We start from the raw sequence: 23,868 nt of genomic DNA, 5'->3' as shown, positions 1-23,868 counted from the left end.
CTACAAACATATGAAGATTTATTGTGGAATAAATAATTACCTATTTTGTCTAGTGGTTGAGTTCAGATATTTTGGGCATAATAATTTTCCAAATACCAAACTGTCTGCAAGGATGGCAATATTGGGATGTATCCTTCAAACTGGAGGGATGGGGATGTGGTTTGTGAACAATATTCTGGCATTCTTTCTGAGGCACTAAACTTGCTAAAGGTTCATTTGAATTATGGAGGAAAAATCAAGATTGAAAATGAATTGCATTGTAAGTGACCTTCAAGAATTTTATACATATTATTACCATGGTTAAATTTTTGACTTAAAAAGTTGTATAATGTTCATAAAACAATCTCTTTTTTGTAGACATTTGACAAATGTTTCCTGGGATCTTCTGAAACAGCAGAATCAAATCGTGTATTCTGTGGGCAGCTTGGAGCAGTTTATATCTTCGCTGAAGCTCTCAATGCAGCTCAGATTTTTGCAATATATCAACTTGGCCCCGGATACAAGGTAGGCTAAAACAAGAAGATAAAAATGAAATATTGCAGATGCTGGATATCTGGAATTGGACACAAAATGTTGGGAGTATTCAGTAGACCACAGTAGCATTTTTTTCAAAGAAAATCAAAATTAATGTTTCAGGTCAATATGTTTTAAGAGTTGGGTAATGTTAGACAAAATGGTAGAGAAAACAATTTTTAAGTTGCAAAGAAAGTTAGAGGGGGTGGAGAGAACAAAAGAAAAATTAGTCATTGGTTGAAGGGCAGAAAAGATTGGTTAAAGTGATGGGGTAAAAGTCGTGAACTGAATTTTTCTCTTCACACTGCTTCATTGGTTGAGTATTTAAGTATTTTTTGTTTTAGGTAAGTAAACATGTAGTTTAAAAATAATTGATACTTTTGATTTTGAGGTGTATCAACTTATTGGGTCAGTTCTTGGCAGTTATTTACAAGACATTCATTGACTCTCGTCATTCATGCAACAGGTGATCATTCTTTAATGTTTATGCTACAGATAATTGTGAATTGAGAATTAACAATATTATTACATCCTGCAAGATTTTGACCCTGTATTTTTTTTGATATACAAGACCATTTGGCCCATCAAGTCTGTGTTGATGTGCACAGCACTACCATTTCTGTATCCTATTCAACACTCATTCCCATAATACCCCTCTCTTTCTGGATTCTATCTTCAGCTATCTTATCCATTTACATAAAGGGCAATTTTACTAGGCCAAATGCCCTACCACCTTGCGTGTCATTGGTGTGTGGGAGGAAATTGGTGAACTTGGAAGTTACAGGCAGAAAAAAAAACACACCACCAGAAAATTGAACTGTGAGGCAGCAGGAACTCTGAGCCTGCTGCTCTTGAACTGTGCTGCCCACTAGCCTGAGAAGATGTGATTTAAGTCCAAAGTGCAAACCTTGCAAACAAATATCTCAGTACTTAAATTACAAAGATCTGATGTAGATTAATAATGGTGTTCAACAGAGAAAAGCTGTGTAGCATTAGTTAACATAGAGAGGCATTCTTGATGCATTTCAGACAGGATTCTTGATGCCAACCAATATTACAGCAGGTTCTTAATTGATTGGTCAAGGTGTTATTAAAATAGGAAAGAGAAGCAGAGATATTTAGGGTTGGAATTTCTGACCTTGAAGCTTTGGGAGCAGCAAGCACTTCTGTCAGTGATTAAAATGGGTTGCTCAAGAAGCCAAAATTGGAAAAAAGTATTGTAGTTTCTCGAGCAGGCATCAGAGAAGCACTAATGGGACTTTAAAATGAGGAAGGGGACTTCAAAGTTCTAACAATGTTTAGCCAGGAAGTCATGCAAATAATATGATGTAGAAATCACTGGAATACATCTCTTTGGCTTGGCTTCGCGGACGAAGATTTATGGAGGGGGTAAAAGTCCACGTCAGCTGCAGGCTCGTTTGTGGCTGACCAGTCCGATGCGGGACAGGCAGACACGGTTGCAGCGGCTGCAGGGGAAAATTGGTTGGTTGGGGTTGGGTGTTGGGTTTTTCCTCCTTTGCCTTTTGTCAGTGAGGTGGGCTCTGCGGTCTTCTTCAAAGGAGGTTGCTGCCCGCCAAATTGTGAGGCGCCAAGATGCACGGTTTGAGGCGATATCAGCCCACTGGCGGTGGTCAATGTGGCAGGCACCAAGAGATTTCTTTAGGCAGTCCTTGTACCTTTTCTTTGGTGCACCTCTGTCACGGTGGCCAGTGGAGAGCTCGCCATATAACACGATCTTGGGAAGGCGATGGTCCTCCATTCTGGAGACGTGACCCACCCTATAGTCTATACTTAAAAGGGTTATTGAGGAGAAAATGGATGTTCAAATCTCTAGTTGTAGGTCTCAAGGTAGAATTGGCACTGCAGTGGGAACTGTTTAAGTCTGACAGAGAAAGGAAGGTCAGAAGCCGAACTAAGTAAGATTTTAGTACCAAATAGAATAGATTATAATTATTTATGTATTTGTGGAAATGAATAACTTCCTGTAATTCAATAAATAATAAATTCTTTTGTACAATGAGGTGAGTTACTTGTGTACTTTTCTCTAGGGTGCTTTCAAATTTAAAGCAGAAAGTGATCTCCTATTAGCAGAACACCACAAGTCACTACTTTATGATGGCAAGCTGTCCAGTGCCATTGCCTTTACATATAATCCAAAGGCTACAGATGCTCAGCTCTGTCTAGAATCATCCCCGAAGGATAATTCATCGATTTTTGTCCATTCTCCACATGCTCTCATGCTTCAGGTAAAAGCCATATTCTGTAGATGTTGCTTTATCGTGGTTTTTTAAAAAAAAGTTTTTTGTGACCAAGTTAATTAACTTTATCAGCCATAACACTTATCGAAAAAATGCATTATATTTTGAAAATAAGTTCCTATAAGTGCCTCTTGTAAGTGATTACATTGCCATATACAGTAGTTTTTACTTTAATGTTTTTTCTAGTCTGTTAAATAGTGTATATGTCAATGTTAAAGTGATAGTTTTTAGACTGTACTTGATTTAATTGACCTGCTGAGTTTCTCCAGGATTGTGTTTTTAGATAATTCTTAAAAAATGAGCCATAACTTTTGTTCATGCAATGTTTATTTTGGTGAAGCACTGAAAAATATAGTCAAACTATCATTGGTTTTGTTTTCTTTTGCTTTCTCCAAACAAATTTGATTGAGCTTTCATTTTATTAACAGGATGTGAAAGCTGTTGTAACACATTCAATACAAAGTGCTATACATTCAATTGGTGGTGTCCAGGTGCTTTTCCCGTTGTTTGCACAACTTGACTATTGTCAGCATTCTTCAGACCAAGTAGATAACACTGTTTGGTAAGTGAATTTGAGCATGTTAATTCTGTTTGGGCATTGATTATTTATTTCCCTTGGGATACTACTGATAGTTTTACTAATTGAATGAATAATCCTATCCATCCACCATCCACTGTCTTTGATGAAAAACATTGGTTTTGCTTAAGCAGTGCTTTGATTTTCATATCTTTTTATCTCGTCTCAATCTCTGTCTTCATTAGTCGTCCACCTCTCAAATGTTAACTTAACAGATCCTGACCTGTAACAGAGTCTGACTATTTCTCTCCTTGGATGCTGCCTACCTCTCTGAGTCCTTCCAGCTTGTTCTTTGCTCAGCAGCTACCATTTCTTTGGTCTCTATAAAGTGAAATAGCCGTGCAAGTAGTTAAATAGGCTAGTTGCATTTTCTTGCTGTGTCCTTTTGACATAAGCACCTTTCTTGTGTTATCACAGTTAATCTGACTGAAATTCTTCCATTAGTTGCATGAGAAGCATTCACCTTTCATCTTTTTTAAATGGCCAATGTTATTAATACTTGGACTTTTATTATGTAACAATGTGTGCCTACACGTGATCGGCAGGTAAAAAGATTTTTGTTAAACTTGAAAATCTTTATTAAAACTTTTTTTAAAATAAGCATACATATAATTGGTGTGTTTGAGTGAACTGAAATAAAACAAAATTATTTTGCTGAAGTTTTGGGAGGAATGTTTGACATTCTTGGGAGTATCGTGAAGGTGGGTCAGTAAATTTGCAATGGTATGAAGGTTGGAGGTGCTGTGGATAATGCAGAAGGTTGTCATTTGTTAAAACAGGGTATTAGGTAGGATATAGACAGAGTTGGGGAGAGAAGTGTCAGATAGAGTTCAATACAGATAAGTGTGAAGGTTGAATACATGGTAAATGGCAGGATTCTTAATAGTGTGAAGGAACAAAGGGATCTTAGGGTCCATGATCACAGATCTAAAAGGTTGAAGTGCATATTGATAGAGAAGGGGCATGATGTGCTGGCCTTCAAGAATTGGGGGATTGAATTCAAGAGTTGCAAGGTAAAGTTGAAGCCCTAAAATTATAGTTGGACCACACTTGGAGTATTGGGTTCAGGTCTGGTCATCTCATTACAGGAAGGATATAGGTTTAGAGAGGGTCTAGGGGAAATCCACAAGATGTTACAACATAGAACATTAGAGATTGACAGTCCAGACCCTTTTGTCCACAGAGTTGTGCTGACCTAATAACCTACTCTAACAATACCTAGATTTTCCCTGCTGCTTAACCCTCCATTTTTCTCAGTTCCATGTACCAATCTAATAGTCTTTTAAAAGATCATATTGTACATGCCTCCACCCTTGCCAGCAGCACATTCCATGCACCTGCCACCATACTACTCCCAACCACCTTAAAACTTTGGAAAAAGCCTCTGGCCATCCATTTGATCAATGCTTCTTATCACCTTGTCCACCTTTATTAAGTCACTCCATCAACTTCTTTCAACCTATCCTATCCTCTTAAGGCATGCTCTCTGATCCAGGCAACACTCTTGTCAATCTCTTCACACTCTCTCAATAGCATCCACATATGCTGTATTGAGGTTACTAGAACTGAACACAATCTTTCAAGTGGGGTCTGACTAAGGTCCTATATCACTGTAACGTTATCTTACGGCTCTTGAACTCTATTCCCATGGTTAATGAAGGGAAACACACCATACGCCTTCTTATCAACACTATCAATATGCGCAGCAACTTTAGTCTTCCCATTAATATTGTATTCAGCCTTCAAATTTGCCATCTGAAATGAACCACTTCACACTTTTTTGGGTTAAACTCCATCTGGCTATTATTAGCCCAGAATTGAATCCTACCTGTGTCCCCTCTGCCAACCCACCAGACGATCCACAACACCGCTCATTTTTATCATCTACAAACGCTAACCCATCCTTCCACTCCTCATCCACATCATTTATAAAAATCACAAAGAAAGGGGTTCAAGATGAGATCACTGCAGAACACCAATGGTTACCAACTTCCATGCAGAATACGAACCATCTGCAATCATCCTCTGCCTTCTCTGGGCAAACTAAATCTGAATTCACAAAGCAAGGTCTCCTTGGATTCCATGCCTCCTTGCTTTCTGAATTAGCCTTGCATGGGTTGGAGAACATGTCTTGTGTAGCAAGGTTGACTGAGTGAAGGCTTTTCTTTCTGGGGTAATGAAGGATGATAGGTTACTTTTAGGAGATGTATAAGATTATGAGAGTGGTAGATAGTGTGGACAACTGGCACCATTTTCCTGGGGTAACAATAGATTCATGATCTCCAATCCAGGCAACATCCTGCTAAATCTCTCAACACCCTCTCTATAAAGCTTTTACATCCTTCCTTAATGAACTTAAATTAAAACTTAATCCACTATCATGGAAGTCCCAATGGTTCAGCATCTGGCTCAAGTGGTTCTATTTTTCACGCGTCCTTTGAAATTGTCAGGGCCCCATTCTTGTATTCCCTTTTGCACTCGCCTGATTCATTGGAAATGTGATTATACTGCTGTGTAACATCAAAAAGAATTAAATGTACATTGAGGTATTAATAGCAGTAATATTCAATAGTCTGGAAAGCCTGCCAGTATGGCACCAGTAAATTCTTGAGGATGCAGGATTAAGAGTTTTATTATAATGCCTAGAATCTCTATCTAATCCCTCAAAACAGGATGTTTTTAATTTTATATTGAAGTGGCTAGCTGTCACATTGCACATTGATGCTCTTCTATTCATTTTCCTTTCCTTTATCTCTGGCTCATTCTTGCTGTTTGACCTGTAATTTTAAGTTCCAAATTGCTGGTCCTCCAAATTGCAGAAGCATGCAAAGTTTGTGGATATTAAGTTTGAAAATGAAATCAAAAAGCTGCAGTTGCTGGAGAGCAAGTTGGAATTCTGGACAAGTTCTGAACCTGCCTATCCATATGTAGATCCAAATATATTTTGAACATCATAATTGCAACCATCACTGTAGCTTCTGATTCCAGGTAATTCTGACGATTAGTCTTCCTCCAGCAATTTGTGTATTGTTCCAGTTTTATAGCATCTGCAGCCTGTCTTGTTTTTGGTGTTTTCTGGTTTTGTTTCAAGTTTTGAAAATTTTTTCAGTATTTTTAACTTATTTATGATTCTATGATTTTTATTTTGTTGATCAATTGCTTAATTTTTTGGGGTCTTGGAACCATCCCTGCACTGTGAAAAAACAAAAATATAGAAGATGAGAACATATTTTCATATAGAGTTGCAAGGCCTATTGACTGAAGGACAGAGAGCAGTTGTCTTTTTTGCGCAGAAAAGCTTGAGTGACTGATATAAATACGTTTGTTTGGAATTTTAGTCAAAATAGCTCATATGGCCTTGTCATTTATGTTTCATTGATATCAATTTCAGTTGGGTTTCAGTCATTCAAACTTTTGCAAATACTTCCTTCTTACTGCTGAGTAACAGTATACAATAAATTATTGAAGCTAGTAACTTGATCGTAGTTGGAACTTGGACAGCCTTATCGAATAGCTGTGTTTCTTTCCAATTCATTCCTAACTGTAGGTCGAAATGTGAAATTGCAGTAAAACTGTATTAATCGAGCACACGTATAGTTTAAAAAAGAATGGTGCTTGCCATTAATGGTGACTTTCTGTGCAATGAAGAAAAACCTCCCACCTTTCCTTTCAAATGCAGTAAAACCCAGCACTTATGGGAACTATTATATGCCAGATAAGTATTTTTCCAATTGCTTTGACTTGTTCTTACAATGCCTAACTAATACACCTGCATTAAGAATAAACAGTTGAAAAGATATTTCCACTGAACAAAATTCACTTGCATGAATATATAAAGCTGAAAGCATTTTACTTTATTTTCTTTTAAAAATATTTTTATTGATTTTGATAAAGAACTTATACAAACAAAAAAGGGTACAATTCACTAAGATGATATAAACAGTTTCACAAACTAAATAAGACATTCCATGTAACACTAACATACATAAATTTTATAATCATAACATAACATAACAATTACAGCACGGAAACAGGCCATTAGGCCCTTCTAGTCCGCACCGAACCAAACACCCCTTTCTAGTCCCACCTCCCTGCACAATGCCCATAACCCTCCATCTTCTTCTCATCCATAGACCTGTCCAACCTTTTCTTAAATAATACAATTGACTCCGCCGCCACTATTTCTCCCGGAAGATCATTCCACACGGCTACCACTCTCTGAGTAAAGAAGTTCCCCCTCATGTTACCTCTAAACCTCTGCCCCTTAATTCTTAACTCATGTCCTCTTGTTTTAATCTTTCCTCCTCTTAACGGAAATAGTCTATCCACATCCACTCTGTCTATCCCTTTCATAATCTTAAATACTTCTATCAAATCCCCTCTCAACCTTCTACGCTCCAAAGAATAAAGACCTAATCTGTCCAATCTCTCCCTATACTCTAGATGCTTAAACCCAGGTAACATTCTGGTCAACCTTCTCTGCACTCTCTCCACTCTGTTTATATCCTTCCTATAATTAGGCGACCAGAACTGCACACAGAACTCCAAATTAGGCCGCACCAACGTCATACAATCTCAACATCACCTCCAAACTCCTATATTCCATGCAATGATTGATAAAGGCCAGCATACTAAAAGTCTTCTTCACCACCCTATTCACGTGAGTTTCTACCTTCAGGGAACGATGTACCGTCACTCCTAAATCTTTCTGCTCTTCTGTATTCCTCAATGCTCTCCCATTTACCACGTATGTCCTATTCTGATTCTTCTTACCAAAATGAAGCACCTCACACTTATCAGCATTAAATTCCATCTGCCATTTTTCAGCCCACTTTTCTAAGCAGCTCAAATCCCTCTGCAATCCTTGAAAACCTTCTTCATTATCCACTATTCCACCTCTCTTAGTATCGTCTGCATATTTACTAATCCAATTCACCACCCCATCATCTAGATCATTAATGTATATAACGAACAACAATGGGCCCAATACAGATCCTTGAGGCACACCACTGGTCACCGGCCTCCAACCTGACAGACAATTATCCACTACCACTCTCTGTCCTCTCCCTTTCAGCCAATGTTCAATCCATTTGACTATCTTAAAATTTATACCTAAAGACTGCACCTTCCTAACTAACCTTCCATGTGGTACCTTATCGAAGGCCTTACTGAAGTCCATATAGACAACATCCACTGCGCTACCCTCATCCACATTCCTAGTCACCTCTTCAAAAAATTCAATCAGATTGGTCAAACATGACCTTCCTCCCACAAATCCATGTTGAGTGCTCCTGATCAGACCCTGTCTATCCAGATGTTTATAAGTACTATCTCTAAGAATTTTCTCCATTAATTTACCTACCACAGACGTCAAACATACAGGCCGATAGTTGCCAGGCTTCCTCCTTGAACCCTTTTTAAATAATGGAACCACATGCGCAATGCGCCAATCCTCCGGTACTATCCCCATATCTAATGACATTTGGAAAATTACCGCCAGAGCCTCTGCTATTTCCTCCTTCACTTCTCTCAATGTCCTGGGGAAGATCCCGTCTGGTCCCGGAGACTTATCCACCTTTATATTCTTCAAAAGCCTTAAAACTACACCTTTTGTAATCTCTATATTCCCCATATTTACCCAATTTGCTTTTTTTATCTCACATCTCCCAATATCCTTCTCCTTAGTGAATACCGAAGAAAAGAAACTGTTCAATATCTCCCCCATTTCTCTAGGCTCCACACACAGTTTTCCGCTCTGATTTTCTAAGGGACCAATTTTGTCTCTAGCTTTCCTCTTACCATTAACATATTTGTAGAACTCTTTTGGATTAGTTTTCACCCTGCTTGACATAGTTTCCTCGTACCTTCTTTTAGCTTTCCTAATTCCTCTCTTAAGATTCCTCTTACATTCAATGTATCTTTCAAACATCTCCTTAACTTGATTCATAATCTAAATAATATATACCTTTTTAGTAAAGTAACCTCTAATAATGCAAAAAAAAGAAAATAGTAAAGGAGGAAAACTCAAAACCCTTACCTAACTGCATTCCCAGATGCTATATAAGATTAATATTAAAAGAAAAATGAAGGTATGAAAAAAATATAAAGAATGTGGAAAAGAATCAAGTCAGACAATTAAATTACATTGAGGTAAAGTTATAAAATAAGATAGTGAGCCATTTTACTTTATTTTCAGTCACATTCTTTGAAAACATTTAATCCTCGCTGAATCTGCAGGTTCTTCCCTCCATGGAATTGCCCAAAAGACAAACAATAACATTATAGATAATTAACACCCCTCTCCCAAGTTTATAGATAAAGCCTCTGATGGGGGTGACTCTTACTTCGCAGGGATGAGGAAACACTTTAAGAAAATCACCCCAATGGCGAGCGCCTCAACCAGCTCTTCATCCTGGGTCACACAATTGCTGTTTCACACAATTTTATTTTAACAGCTGCTATAAGCAAAGCAAGACTAAGGCACTCTGCTGGCTGAATATTTGCTCCCATTTACACCAAAGTTTGATCTGTTACCTCAGAGAACATTTACTTTTACAATTTTTAACCTATTATTTTATTCTTATTTATTTTAATTTTTAATATTTATTTTCCTCTTTTTTTTTCCTGGTTGCTTGAATTCTGGATACCAGGGGTTTCACTGTACTTCCCTTCCGATCTTCTTTCACTGCCATTGGCAGCATGCAGTCTTCTTCTCAACCAGCTACAGAACCCCCGTTAACAATCTTCAAATCTCCTGGGCGATGGTTGAGAGAGTCTGCTTGAATGCAGAGGCCTTAAAGGGCCAGGCCACCACTAAGGTCATGGCCGCAAACTAGACTGAAGCACAGGGGATTGAGACCTCCCCTACCGTCCATACTACTGGCAAATGTCCAATCATTAGAATATAAAATTGATGATGTCAGGGCAAGACTGCTTTATCAAAGACAGGTGAGAAAAATCTCAGTTGTTTGCTGCACTGAGATGTGGCTAACAGAGAACACACCGGATGCCATGATCTGACCAGACCACTAACTGGTCTATTATTCCCTGTTTTTTCTCTCCTTCCTTGGGATAATGTTAGCTACCCTCCAATCCACAGGAACTGATCCTGAATCTAAAAAAATTGGAAAATGATTACTAATGCATCCACGATTTCTAGAGCCACCTCCTTAAGTACCCTGGAATGCAGTCTGTCAAGCCCTGGGGTTTTATAAGCCTTCAGTCCCACCAGTCTACCCAGCACCATTTTCTGTCTAATGTGAATTTCCTTCAGTTCCTCCATTATGCTAGGTCCTCTGTCCACTATTATATTTGGGAGACTGTTTGTGTCTTCCCTAGTGAAGACAGATTCATCTGTTCAACTCATCTGCCATTTCCTTGTTTCCCATAATAATTTCACCCTTTTCTCTCTTCAAGGGACCAATTTTGATCTTAACTAATTTTTTCTTCTTCACTAACCTAAAGAAGCATTTATTATCCTCCTTTATATTCCTTTATATATGCCTTAGTACCTCAACTTTTCTCCCCATATTGCTTTTTCAGTTATCTTCTGTTTCTCTTTAAAAGTCTCTCAATCCTTTGAATTCCCACTCATCTTTGCTATATTATACTTCTCTTTTATTTTTATATCGTCCTGGATGTCCCTTGTCAGCCACAGCCGCCCCTTTCTCCCCTTAAAATCTTTCTTCCTCTTTGGAATGAACTGTTCTTACACCCTCTGTATTATTCCCAGAAATACCTGCCATTGTTGTTCCAATATCATCCCTGCACAGATATCTTTGGCCAGCTCCTCCCTCATGGCTCCATCGTCCCCTTTGTTCAACTGTATTATTGACACTTCCAATTTTCCCGTCTTCCTCTCAAATTATAGATTAAAACTTTTCATATTATGGTCACTGTCTCCCAATGTCTTCTTTACCTCGAATTCCCTTCTCAAATCCGGTTCATTAGACAACATTAAATCCAGAATTTCCTTCCCCCTGATAGGCTGTAATATAAGCCGCTCAAAGAATCCATCTCAGAGGCTTTCCACAAACTCTCTTTCTTGGGGTCTGGTATCAACCTGATTTTTCCAGTCTACCTGCGTGTTGAAATTCATCCATAACATCCATAATATTACCTTTGCAACATGCCAATTTTAACTTTTGATTCAACTTACAGCCTATATCTAGGATACTGTTTGGGGTACTGCTGATAACTCCCATGAGGAGTTTAATGATAATTTCTCAGTTCTCTCCATACTGACTCTACACATCCTGATTCAATGTCACCCATCATTCCTCACCAACAGAGCCACCCCACCCCCTCTACCTACATGTCTGTCCTTTTGATAGGACCTATACCCTTGGATATACATTTTCAATCCCTGGTCCTGGTCCTCTTGTAGCCACGTCTCTGTTATTCCTAGAACATCATACTTGCCAATTTCCAACTGTGTCTCAAGCTCATCCACTTTATTTCTTATACTTCGTGCATTCATATATAATAATTTTAAACTATTACTCCCCTCCCCTTTCACATCGATTCCTATTCCACTTGGCCATACTCTCTGATCTCTTCCTAAGCTTTCTGCCCCATTAATTCTTTACTTTTCTTATCCTTTCGTTTCCTTTAACTCTATCCTTATATTTTGAGTTCATCTCCTTTTTCCCACTCCCCCAACAATTTCTTAGTTTAAACACACCCTTGTAGCAGTGGCGAACATGCCTGCTAGAATGCTGGTCCCCAATCTGTTAATGTTCAACCTGTCCCTTTTGTACAATTCATCTTGACTCCAAAACAGATCCCAGTGGTCTAAGAATCAAAGGTCCCCCATCTGTTAATGTTCAACCTGTCCCTTTTGTACAATTCATCTTGACTCCAAAACAGATCCCAGTGGTCTAAGAATCAAAATCCCTGCTTCCTGCACCAGCTCCTCAGCCACACATTCAGATCCCCTATCTCCCTGTTCCTGCTCTCACTAGCATGTGGAACTGGAAGCAAACTGGAGATGACCACCCTGTTTTTCAGCCTTCTCCCAACCAAGGCAAACTTCCACAAATATGTCTGTTGTGCATCTGCATCATTGGCCTTGTATGGAAGCACCTCCAAGTGGAAAGCCAAGCAAAAGGTAGTGAACACAGCCCAGTACATCACAGGCAAAACTCTCTCATCTTCAAGAAAATCTACATGCAATGCTGCTTTCCGACAGCAGCAGCAATTATCAAGGATCCACACCACTCATGACATACTCTGTTGTCATCAGGAAAGAGGTAGAGGTGTCATAGGACTCGTATCACTAGGTTCTGGAACACTTGCTACCCTCCACCATCAGACTCCTAAACAACAAACTCAATCAGACTTGAATTTTACAACTCTTATATTTGCACATGATTTATTAATGAATTTTTTTTCTGTGTTGCACAGTCAGTTTGTTTACATTTCTTTCTTCTGTATATGTATCTTCTAGAGCTTTTTGCACCACAGTTAAGTAGACATTTTGCCCAGCCAGCAGGAAAGAGAATCTCTGGATTGTATGTGATTTCATTTATGTACTTTGACAATAAATCTGAATTTTGAACTTTGACCACTCCAGACTTTGAAGCCAGAACAGCAGATTTACCAGACTGTGAGATGTTATTTTTTTAAAGTTCAAAAACTCTTCGAATTCACTTTTAAAATTATGCTATACAGTATTGTAACATTTCAGGGAACCCAGTAAGTTGCAAGGGAATAAATAAAACTGGGTTTCAAGGGAGTACAGTGGGTGGTCAGGATGTGTGGGAACTGGTGGGTGGAAAAAATGCAAACATCAGCCAGGAAGCCACATGTTGAATGTCAGATTTTTAAATGATCAGAGATGGATTAATGGATTTTAGCTGTATTTACAACAAATATTAGTGGTATCTAAGCAGAGTTAACATCCTGCGAAAAAGTATTGGGCAGTCGGCCATCACCCTGTCAGCTTTCTTCATTAATTGAACAATCCACTATACTTCCAAAGGTCCCCTCAATGTATTGTTACCTGGTCAACACTCCTTAAATATTCACAATTTAATCTGTTAAGACTTGCACGTTCAGTCTCTTTTATTTCCAAAGACAAACTGATACTTCTATAGATGTCAAATTTATTCGCTCCAGCTTCCACTCCAGTCCTTTGGTTTCTTTTTAAACTTGTTCACAAACTATTACTTGTACACTCTTAGAATATCTTAAGACTTGTTCATCTTCATATCCTTGTTTATTCTTCTGATACATATTCCATCCTTTTCTCGACATCTGGGCATCCACTGTGGTTTACCTGTTTATATAAGTGTCAGTTTTTAAACCATCTCAGCCCCCCCATAGTTCATTCCAAATATTATAAAATTCTTATGATGCCCCTGTTAATGTCAAATGATCTAGAATATCCTTTTCCTCTCTGTATAATATAGAAAGAACTATAATAATAACCAATGTATGTATGTGCCTCCATATGCGTGTATAATTTTCAAATATGATGTTTGTTCCACCATTGGATTCCTGGTGTCCCAAGATCAGCATTCCTGCTTAAAGTAATGGCAGCAGATTTTCCTTGTTTTTTTTTATTATTATCAGGTGGATGTTATTTCCAACCAGTCAGTTTGGCTTGTATTTAGGTTTGTGCATGTACAATTTGTATACATGAAAACAGAAGGATGAAATTGTTATTGTTGGCATATTTATTTCCTGGGGCAATGTTAGTTTCTGAAAACATTGTGAATTGATCTAACCTTCATTAAAATGGCAATTACCTACATTCTGGGTCATTATAAGTTTTTGTTCTGGCAATATTGAAAGTGAGAGCAATGGTAATCATTAAAAAAATAATGGCAATGCGAATCTGCCAGCAGCATGGTTTTTTTGATTTAAAGTATCCAGTGGTGAAATTGGCAACTTGTTAAAATTTGAAAGAAGAATTCTACAGATGAAAAATAAACAACTTGGTCAATTAAGAGGAAAATAAGGCTGGAACCTTTTGACGTTTGCTCACCAATGATCTGAAAGGTATGATCTTGCCTTTTCTGCATTCACCAGTCCAGACTTGCTTTCTAAAGTTGTGTAATGCACAGTGCTGTGGCAAGACTTCGTGTGACATGAGAGTGACACTTGGACAGGCCATAGTCTGCTTACCAAACAATTGAGAAAGCTTCGTCAGCTGGCTAGCTTGCAGCCTCAGCTTTTGCAAGTTGTCAATAATTTTGGATGTTTTTGAATGTCTTGTGCATTCAAAACTTCCAAAAATACCAACTACATAAAAAACAAAAAAAAAATTATGATTTCAGTCTGTGTGTTCCCCCCCCTTTAATTGTGCTGTGATCATTGGGGGGATGGCCCTTGTTGAGAATGGCTAATCTGGAGTATGCAATATTTCATGGATGTTGGTGAAACAAATGAGCTGACTAACCCATATTTGCTTGGGAGTTCCCGAGGAGCTGCCTTTTGTTGGTCCAAGTGCTCATCTTGTATTCTTTTTCTCAGTTTGGGTACTGTTTCTTGGTGTTGTCCCATTGAAGTGTTGGTTAGTCAAGCTCTTGAGAACCAAGCTTTTACTGTATTGGTTACTTGACGTAGTCAGGGAGAAAACAATAATTCTGAGTTTGCCTTTTTTAAAATTTTTAAAAAATTTTTCACACTATGAATCATACTAACCAAAATACACACAAACATTTCCCTCTTGAATATACAGTGTCATTTTCTCCCCTTTTTCCCCCTTCCCTTCCCTCCCTCCTTCACCCCCCCCACCCACTCAATGTTCAACCTATATGATACATTAAACCCATTAAACAATGTCATCACACAATAAAAATAAACAAATTTGTGTCTTCTACTTTTACATACTGGGTCAGTTCATTTCATCATCTTCTTCTGTCATTTTAGGTGGTGGAGGTCCGTGGTAGGACTTCTCTGTTGTGTTCCATGTACGGTTCCCAAATTTGTTCGAATACTGTGATGTTATTTCTTAAATTGTATGTTATTTTTTCCAATGGAATACATTTATTCATTTCTATGTACTATTGCTGTATTCTCAGGCTATCTTCTAATTTCCAGGTTGACATAATACATTTTTTTGCTACAGCTAATGCTATCATAATAAATCTTTTTTGTGCTCCATCCAAATCGAGTCCAAGTTCTTTACTTCTTATATTACTTAGAAGAAAGATCTCTGGATTTTTTGGTATGTTGTTTTTTGTGATTTTATTTAATACCTGGTTTAGATCTTCCCAAAATCTTTCCATTTTCTCACATGCCCAAATTGCATATACTGTTGTTCCCGATTCCTTCTTACAACGAAAACATCTGTCTGATACTGTTGGGGCTTTATTTAACTTTTGGGGCTTTCTTGAGATGAAAATGGTTGGTCTTCCTTGTTGCTCCTCACGATCCAGCATAAAATTGATAACTCAGTCTCTTTTCCCAGGAAATTTCTTTCCAGTCATTATCTGGATGGGACCTTTGGGAACAAAACATTTGTGTTTTTCCAAAAGAAGGAAACTTTAGGAGAATATTTGGCTAAATTTATCATTTTCAGAAGCTTAGAGAAATTCAACAACCAACATTTCTGGTTGAGGCATGATATTTTGATGTAGGGGTAACTTTATGTGAAAGATGTTTGAAAGCAGACAGAGGATAATATTGATCTGTGTAGATTGTGTACTTAGTCACTAAGAACCAAAATAATTTATCTTGTAAAATTCTCCTTGTTCAAATATATTTAAAATGCTGAAATCTTTTTATCTTTTTTCATTTTGTTTCAGTTCCACATTGTTGGCATTTATAATGGAATTGCTGAAGAATTCAGTGGCTATGCAAGACCAAATACTCTCATGCAAGGGGTTTCTTGTCATTGGGTTTAGCCTTGAAAAGGTAAATATGGTAACAATTCAGCTTGTGCATAATTTTTTAAAAATGAAGCATCAGGTTGATGAATGAATTTAAAGCCAACTAAACTGAAGTAAAGGAGACAATTTTAGGATAGCATGTTGGAATCCTGATTATACAAAAGTCCAGTGGTGCTAGTTGCTGCAAAGAAAATGGCAAAGTTGAAATGCAATGAAAAAAAAAAGAAAATGAATATTAAAATTGAGGTTCAAATCATTATTTTGCATGTTACTTCTGAAGATGTTACTTGCAGTAAAACAGACTTAATTATTTTGATAGATATAAACTTCATCTTCTCTTCCATTCATAGCAAATTTCGAGTATGTTAGATATGATAAACGTGTCTACAAATGTGTGTAAATATTTTGTCTGATTATTGTACAAAGGAATATTCGGAACAAAGGTATATATTTTTGTGTTGAGAAAAGTATTGAGTGTAAGTTAAAGGTCTGTTTTAGTTGACCATTTTTAGCTATCTCAATTAGAAAGAGGGATTCCATGAGAGAGAGGCACAATCTGGTTTCTAACAACAGAGGTCAAGGATAATGTTGAATTGAAAAGTAGGATGTATAAAGTGATAAGCCAGAGGACTAGAATATTTTTAGGATCCAGCAGTGAAAGAGTAAAAAGCTCAGAGAAGGGAGAAAATTGATTTTCATAGATGACATGTGTAATATCAGAACACATATCCAGACATAGGTGTGAGACCTGAAATGGTTGGAGCAAATTTATAACAGGAACGTTAATCAATTTTTGCATCATTTTCACTGAGGAGGACACTGCAAATATCCCTAAGCAAACAGATAGGCTAATTTCAAGCACAGGGAGGAAGTTGGTTAAAGAAATCCCAATCTCAAGGGGTTTTTTATATAATTTATTAGTTTGATGTGGTTTTATCAACTGGGCTGGGATGTCTGCACCCATGGGTTTAAAAGAAAATTAGTAGAGCAATGGTAGACCCATTTGTCAAATATTTTCAAAACTTGCCAATTCTGAGATGGTATCAGAAGATTGGATAATAGCCAATATTTAAAAAAGAGAGTCAACAACTATTAAAAATGGGCAGAAGACTGAAGGAAAGACCAATTAGTTTAACATCTATCATTGACAAGCTGCTGGAGTTTAAAAAAAAACAAAATGGAAATAACTAATCATTTAGGAAAACTGAATATAGTCAACATGATGTTATGAAAGGTAAATCATGTTTGACAAATTCTTTGAAGATGTAACGGAGAGAGATTTCCATAAAGCATTTGACAAAGTGCCATGCAAGTCATTGGTACATAAATTAAGAGCAGAAGATATTGGAGGAAGTATATTAAGATGGATTCAAATCTGTCTGTCATATAGAAAAGGAAGTGTTGGAGCTAGTGAATAATTCTCAGGTTCAAGGAATGTAACTTGTGGAGACCTTAAGGATCAGCTCTTGGCTTTCAGTTGTTTATTATTTACATTTAATAACCTGCTGGGAGGAACAAAATTTAATGTTTCCATGTTTGTTGCTGATATGTAATTAGCTGGGAGGACATTGTGATTCTGTAAAGGGATGTAGATTGAGCGATTGTGTGAACTCAGAAAATGGAATTTAATGTGAAATGTGAGGTTCATGAAATTTAGTAATCGGAATTTAAAAACAGATTATCTAAATGGAGAGAGAAAATTAAATTCAGATTGATCTTGTTCCTGTAGGATGAATCACAAATTTAAAATAGCAGGCAGGTCGAACAAGCAGTTATGAATGCAAATGGCACGTTAGCTTTTATTGTGAAGTGGTTGGTATTTTACGATGAAGAACCATTGTGACACTTGTTTGAGGAATTGATGAGGTCATACCTGGAATGCTGTGCGAAGTTTTGCTTCCCTTCCTTAAAAAGGGATGATCATAACATTGAGGATGGTCATCAGGGGCAATTTCTGGAATATCCAAGTTAATTCCTGGGATTACCTTTCCAGAGGTTAGAGAGCTTGGGTATATATTCCTATGATTTTAGTAGTATGATGTGTAACTGCTATCAACCATATCAGATCCTAATTGGTCTTGAAAGGGTAGATGTTGGGGTGTTTCCACTAGTGGGAGAAACAGCTACAGAGTAAGGGGTTAAACAAGAAGGAATGCAGTTGGGGGATTGTCGTGGGATACTCAAAAGTGATGGAGAAACTCAACAGGTGACACAGCATCTAATGGAAGTATAGTGACCAACATTTTGATCCTGAGCTCTTTGTCAAGGTATGAGCACTTCCTAGCTTTTTTCTCTGCAACCCTCAGAATCAGATTTTATTGTCATGAACATTTCATGAAATTTGCCCTACTGGTATCTGCCTATGAAACTTACCTGTTATCCTGTGCTCCTCCCCCTGGCCCTTCCTCCCTCCAATCCTCTCCTTACCCCCTCCCTCCATCTTTTTATTCAGATACTTGCCTGCTTCGCACTCATACCTTGACAAAGAACTCAGGCTCAATGTTGGTTACCCTTTGCTTACTATAGATGCTGCTTGGCCAGCAGAGTTTCTCTCACATTTTTGTGATTACAGAGTAAGGGGACTGTCATTTAATATTGAGGATCTCAGAAATTTATCTCAGAGGGTTGTGCATCTCTGGAATTTTCTGCCCCTGTGGGTGGTGGAAGCTAGACACAGTAAAGCTCCAGTAACCAGCCCCTCCTGGGATTGAGGATGCCGGATCTGTGAATTTTCTGGTTGCCTGAGCCTCACTCTTACAAAACCTAACTAATATACCTGCATTAAGAAGAAATAGTTTAAAAGAGTGCAAAATGTAAAGAAATTTGAAGAAAAACCAGTATTGACATCCTTAATTTTGTAAAGTTCACTTTAATCAGGTAATTCCCATGATTTACAAAATGTAAATTTAAATTCGAACTCCAGTCCCTGACGCTGTAACAACATTGTGCTACTCACTATGGTAATTGTGCTGCTATTATAATGAACCTCCTCTCCCCCATGTTTATAGATAAAGCTTTACTAATGTACTTAGTAATATGCTAATAAAGGTAAAGACTCTTACCAGGCACTTAGGGAGACACTTTGAGAGAGGCCCCCCAAGCTGCGAGTGGCATTAGCTGGCTCTTCATCCTGGACACCTCCATTTTATTCAAATGCAACTTTATTGAAGGTTCATTCAAACAACTGTTGTGGGTGGGGTACAACCGAGTTTCTCTGCTGGCTGAATGTTTGTTCCCATCTTGCTTTGGAGAACATTTATTTTTGCAATTTAAAATTTTTATTTGAAATTTTATTTATTTCAATTGATATATTTGTTTGTTTCCATGATTTTTGTTCTGTTTACTTGGGTTGCCGGTTGCTTGAATTATGAATAATGGAGATTTTGAAAGATCGAGGAACTAAAGGCCATGTGCAACTGGTACAGAAGAAAAAGGCAGTATAGATCAGCCATTGTCATAATGAATGGCAGGCATGTTTGAGGGGCTTGTTAGTCTACTTCTATTATGTTCTTCTGACCTTTCCATTTAAAAGGTTAGCTTTAAGCTGTGGCATAAATGGACAGTTTACTGTATTTAGCCATATTTTCTTCCTTGGTCGGATACCCCATCTAGTGGTTGGGCTAAAAATTGAAGTCCATTGAATGTCAAGAATGAAATGTGTTGCATGTCATGAGTGATAAAGGGGTGGCATGGTGGGTGTAGCTGTTAGCACATGCCTTTACAGCGTCAGCGATCGGGACCGGACCATGGTTCGAATCCCATGCTGGCTGTAAGGTACTAGTATGTTCTTCCCATGTATGCGTGAGTTTTCTCTGGGCGCTCTGGTTAACCTCCGGGGTGTAGGTTAATGGGGTGTAAATTGGGCAGCATGGACTCATAGGGCCGAATTGGCTTGTTACAGTGCTGTATGTCTAAATTTAAAAAAAATTAAACTTCAGTTGTCACCGAGGACAGGAACTGGTTAGTAATGTATTCTACTTTACTATTTAATTACTAATTGTTTAGAACTAATTTTCACTTTGCATATTTTGAATTCTTCAAATTTAAAATTGTAACTTAATGATCAACTTGTATGCAGACTTGTCTGATGTGTTGCAATGTCTCTAGCAGAGGTGGCCAAATTTGCTTAACATAAGAACCACATATGATAAACTTCTGATGTTTGAGAGCCGGAAGAAATGAAAAAATATTACATAAATGTTTTTACTCATAAAGGAAGTCTCCCAAATGCCATTTTGTGAATTATAAAATTATATAAAAATACATGTATGTGGTAATATTTTTTTCTTGTATGTAGTTTTTAAACTGCTAATTTGTATTAGCTTCAATAATCAAAAAGTACACATACTGTGTTCAAGGCATCAGGAGCTTGGATGGCCAGGGCCTGGGCAAGAGTCTGCGGTCGGGGTAATGGGAGCTCGGATGGGTGGGCAGCTGGGGTCTAGGTGAGAGTCCCTGATCAGAGCATCAGGAGCTCAGGTAGGAGGGTGGCTTGGGCCTAGGTGAAAGTCTGCGGTTGAGGCATTGGGAGCTCTGGACGGACCGTGGTCAAGTCGTCAGTGGCTCCAGAGGGTCGGTGGCCATGGCCAAAATTTGGGAGGTCGACTATATATTCCAATAATTTTCATTCGTAAGCCATGTCCACTAAAACTACCAACTCACATGATTCCTGTCTCAACCAACATATTGCCGCAAACCGCATATTATATATCAAACAGTCTCGTATGGCTTGCACAGTTTGGCTACCCCTCTGGATCCATCAGATTAAGGAGTAGGAAAAAAATTATAATTATTTCAAGGAGAGATGTTTCGAATGTATGACTTTTGTGCTCATTTTTCTGAAACATTATTCCAGAAACTGGTAAATTCATAGCTGTTCAAGGAGGATTAACAAATGTTTTGTGAATTGCATGTAACAAATGCGTCTGCAGAAGTATAGTTTGTGGTTTCAAGGTAAATAATATGGTATAATTTTTTGGTGCTGATGCCTCACTTAATTCTTTGTTAATAAATGTAAATATCTGTTCTTTATGGGAATGCATTTGTGTGCTTACATTATTTAAATTTGATATTTCAATATCTGAAATGGTGCTTTTCTTGTAGTCTTCCAAAGTTCATATTACCAGAGATGTATTGGAACTGTGTTTGGCTTTTGCCAAATATCTGAGTAACTTGCAGAATGGTGGCCCTCTTCTTAAACAACTGTGTGATCACATTCTTCTGAATCCGGCTCTATGGATCCATGCTCCAGCCAAGGTGAACATTCACACTTCTTTGGATTATTTCTTACATTTAGAGAATTTAATGTTGAAGTTTTAGTTTTATGCAGCTTTGAACATTTAGCTGAATATCACTCACAATATCAATGTTCAAAAGTGTTAAAAGCAAATGGTTTTTCCTATATCTGAATTGTGTGCCAACATATGAGAAATTAATGGAAGAAATAAAATTGATGGATTTTTAAGATGTAATATTGAATTGACCTTTTTGACAAACATTATTTTTACTTCAATTTATGTTAACGAAAATAAGTTAACACTATGTGTATTAGACAAATTGAGTACGTTTATGAGTGAAATTTGTGTTTTTTTAAAAAACATTCAACAACTGTTGTTTGTAATTTGGATAGTAAGGAACATAATTTTGATTATTAACAAAGGTATATTTTATTATTAGAAGCATTAATCCTTTGCTGTGATGGTTTATTTTTATCCTTTGAAATAGTGTCATTGTTCAGATGTGCAATTTATATTATCCACTACAAAAATGAACTGTGTTGAAATGACTACTTTGTAATTTCTTTCAGAAGGGACTGAAGTGTGGCTACCTTGCCCATTTCCAAAATTCAAATCTGGACCTTAAGGTTAATTCCAATACTTACCTGGCATTTCTTTGGGGGTTTGACAGTGCGCGCTGGTTGGCACTGCTGCCTTGAAGGCTCTCGTGACCAGGTTCAGCTTTAACCTTGCGTTCTAACTGTGTGGTCTTCCTGTGATTGCACGAGTTTCTTCCAAGTCCTTCAAGATTTAGCCATGTCAAAATAATAATTGAATGGCTTCTACCCTTGTGTAGATGGGTAGTAGAATCATGGAGGATTTGATGGGCTTGTGAGGAAGGATCAGATAATGGAAAGTTAGTTGAGAAATAGGATTGATTAGGATTACTCTGAGAGCTGGCATAAACTCCATGTATCATGTGACTTGAGTTATTTGACTTGAAGCATTGCTGTACCTGGATGAAATGTACCCCTAGTGGTAAAAGTTGACAAGGGTGTAGATAAATAATGCAGACTGGGATCATCATTCTCCAGTCGTCCCTGGCTACAGGAATAGTATAAGATCAGTGGACTCTGTTTAAAAAGGAGGAATAAATCTTGGAATTAGACACCAATTCTTAACTTTCGTGGCAGGCACATTATTGGAATCAATTGTGAACAGCAGTATACACTTCATAATGAAACACAGATATCGAAGATTTGCTGATTTTTGTTTTGTGAAGGGAAGGTGAATGAGTTTTGTTTTTGAGGAGTTCAAGAACGGTTGTGATGGCAATGATACTGACCATGGATTTTGTTAGGCTTTCAAAGAAATTCCATGTGGCAGGCTGATCAAAAGAATTTTTGTCCAAGGGGTGATGAGGAGTGATGATTAGCTCATAGGTATTAAGCAAAGGCTTTCTTTTGTCCTGGAAAGTTGTTTTCCTTTGGAATTCTCAGAGGTCTAATTATGACAGAGAACAGGAAAATCACTGGAAAGCAGTGTTCCTGGTTTTTGGTCCTCCTTTGAACGGAAATGGGTCCTTCTTGCCTATTTCATGTAACCTTTCTTGTAGCTATGCATTTCAATTAAATCTACCCAACTTCTATACTAAAGAAGGAAGCCCCTGTCTTCCTGCATTGCTAATATTTTCCAAACTTGACACATCCTTGCAAACCTCTCACTCACTGCAGAAATTGTAGGTTTCCTGGAGTTAACCAGAACTCTGTGGTACTCAAATAATGAATGTTTATGCAATTCCAGCATAACCTCATGGATAAACTATTTTATGCTTTTGCTCATAAATGCCATTGCAACTAACAATGTCCTATTACTGTGAAGGATCTGTGCGTACACATAATGACATTCTTCTGCTGCAACACCATTTTTTGGGAGATATTTTATTTTTAATTTTCCAATCAAGGATTGCAGAGGGATTTGGGCTGCTTAGAAAAGTGGGCTGAAAAATGGCAGATGGAATTTAATGCTGATAAGTGTGAGGTGCTTCATTTTGGTAAGAAGAATCAGAATAGGACATACGTGGTAAATGGGAGAGCATTGAGGAATACAGAAGAGCAGAAAGATTTAGGAGTGACGGTACATCGTTCCCTGAAGGTAGAAACTCACGTGAATAGGGTGGTGAAGAAGGCTTTTAGTATGCTTGCCTTTATCAATCATTGCATGGAATATAGGAGTTGGGAGGTGATGTTGAGATTGTATAAGACGTTGGTGCGGCCTAATTTGGAGTTCTGTGTGCAGTTCTGGTCGCCTAATTATAGGAAGGATATATACAGAGTGGAGAGAGTGCAGAGAAGGTTGACCAGAATGTTACCTGGGTTTAAGCATCTAGAGTATAGGGAGAGATTGGACAGATTAGGTCTTTATTCTTTGGAGCGTAGAAGGTTGAGAGGGGATTTGATAGAAGT

At 37.8% G+C, this 23,868-nt stretch overlaps 1 protein-coding gene across 3 annotated transcripts in view; it reads left to right on the top strand.

Moving 5' to 3' along the window:
• Nucleotides 1–23,868, top strand: part of lrba (LPS-responsive vesicle trafficking, beach and anchor containing) — an 871,588-nt gene that overhangs the window by 104,568 nt on the left and 743,152 nt on the right. For 2 of the 3 annotated variants that reach the window (XM_069926437.1, XM_069926436.1), the window contains exons 8-12: nt 358–504; nt 2,562–2,759; nt 3,200–3,333; nt 16,104–16,212; nt 21,291–21,443. In XM_069926437.1, coding sequence (XP_069782538.1) covers nt 358–504; nt 2,562–2,759; nt 3,200–3,333; nt 16,104–16,212; nt 21,291–21,443 — 741 coding nt within the window. Of the gene's footprint in view, nt 1–357; nt 505–2,561; nt 2,760–3,199; nt 3,334–16,103; nt 16,213–21,290; nt 21,444–21,997; nt 22,051–23,868 lie in introns of those variants that run through there. The other variant, XM_069926438.1, reaches the window with a different exon arrangement.

This window comes from Narcine bancroftii, chromosome 3 (assembly GCF_036971445.1).
Source record: "Narcine bancroftii isolate sNarBan1 chromosome 3, sNarBan1.hap1, whole genome shotgun sequence".
NCBI classification, from domain to species: Eukaryota; Metazoa; Chordata; class Chondrichthyes; order Torpediniformes; family Narcinidae; genus Narcine; species Narcine bancroftii.
This window is presented reverse-complemented; position numbering and strand designations above follow the sequence as displayed.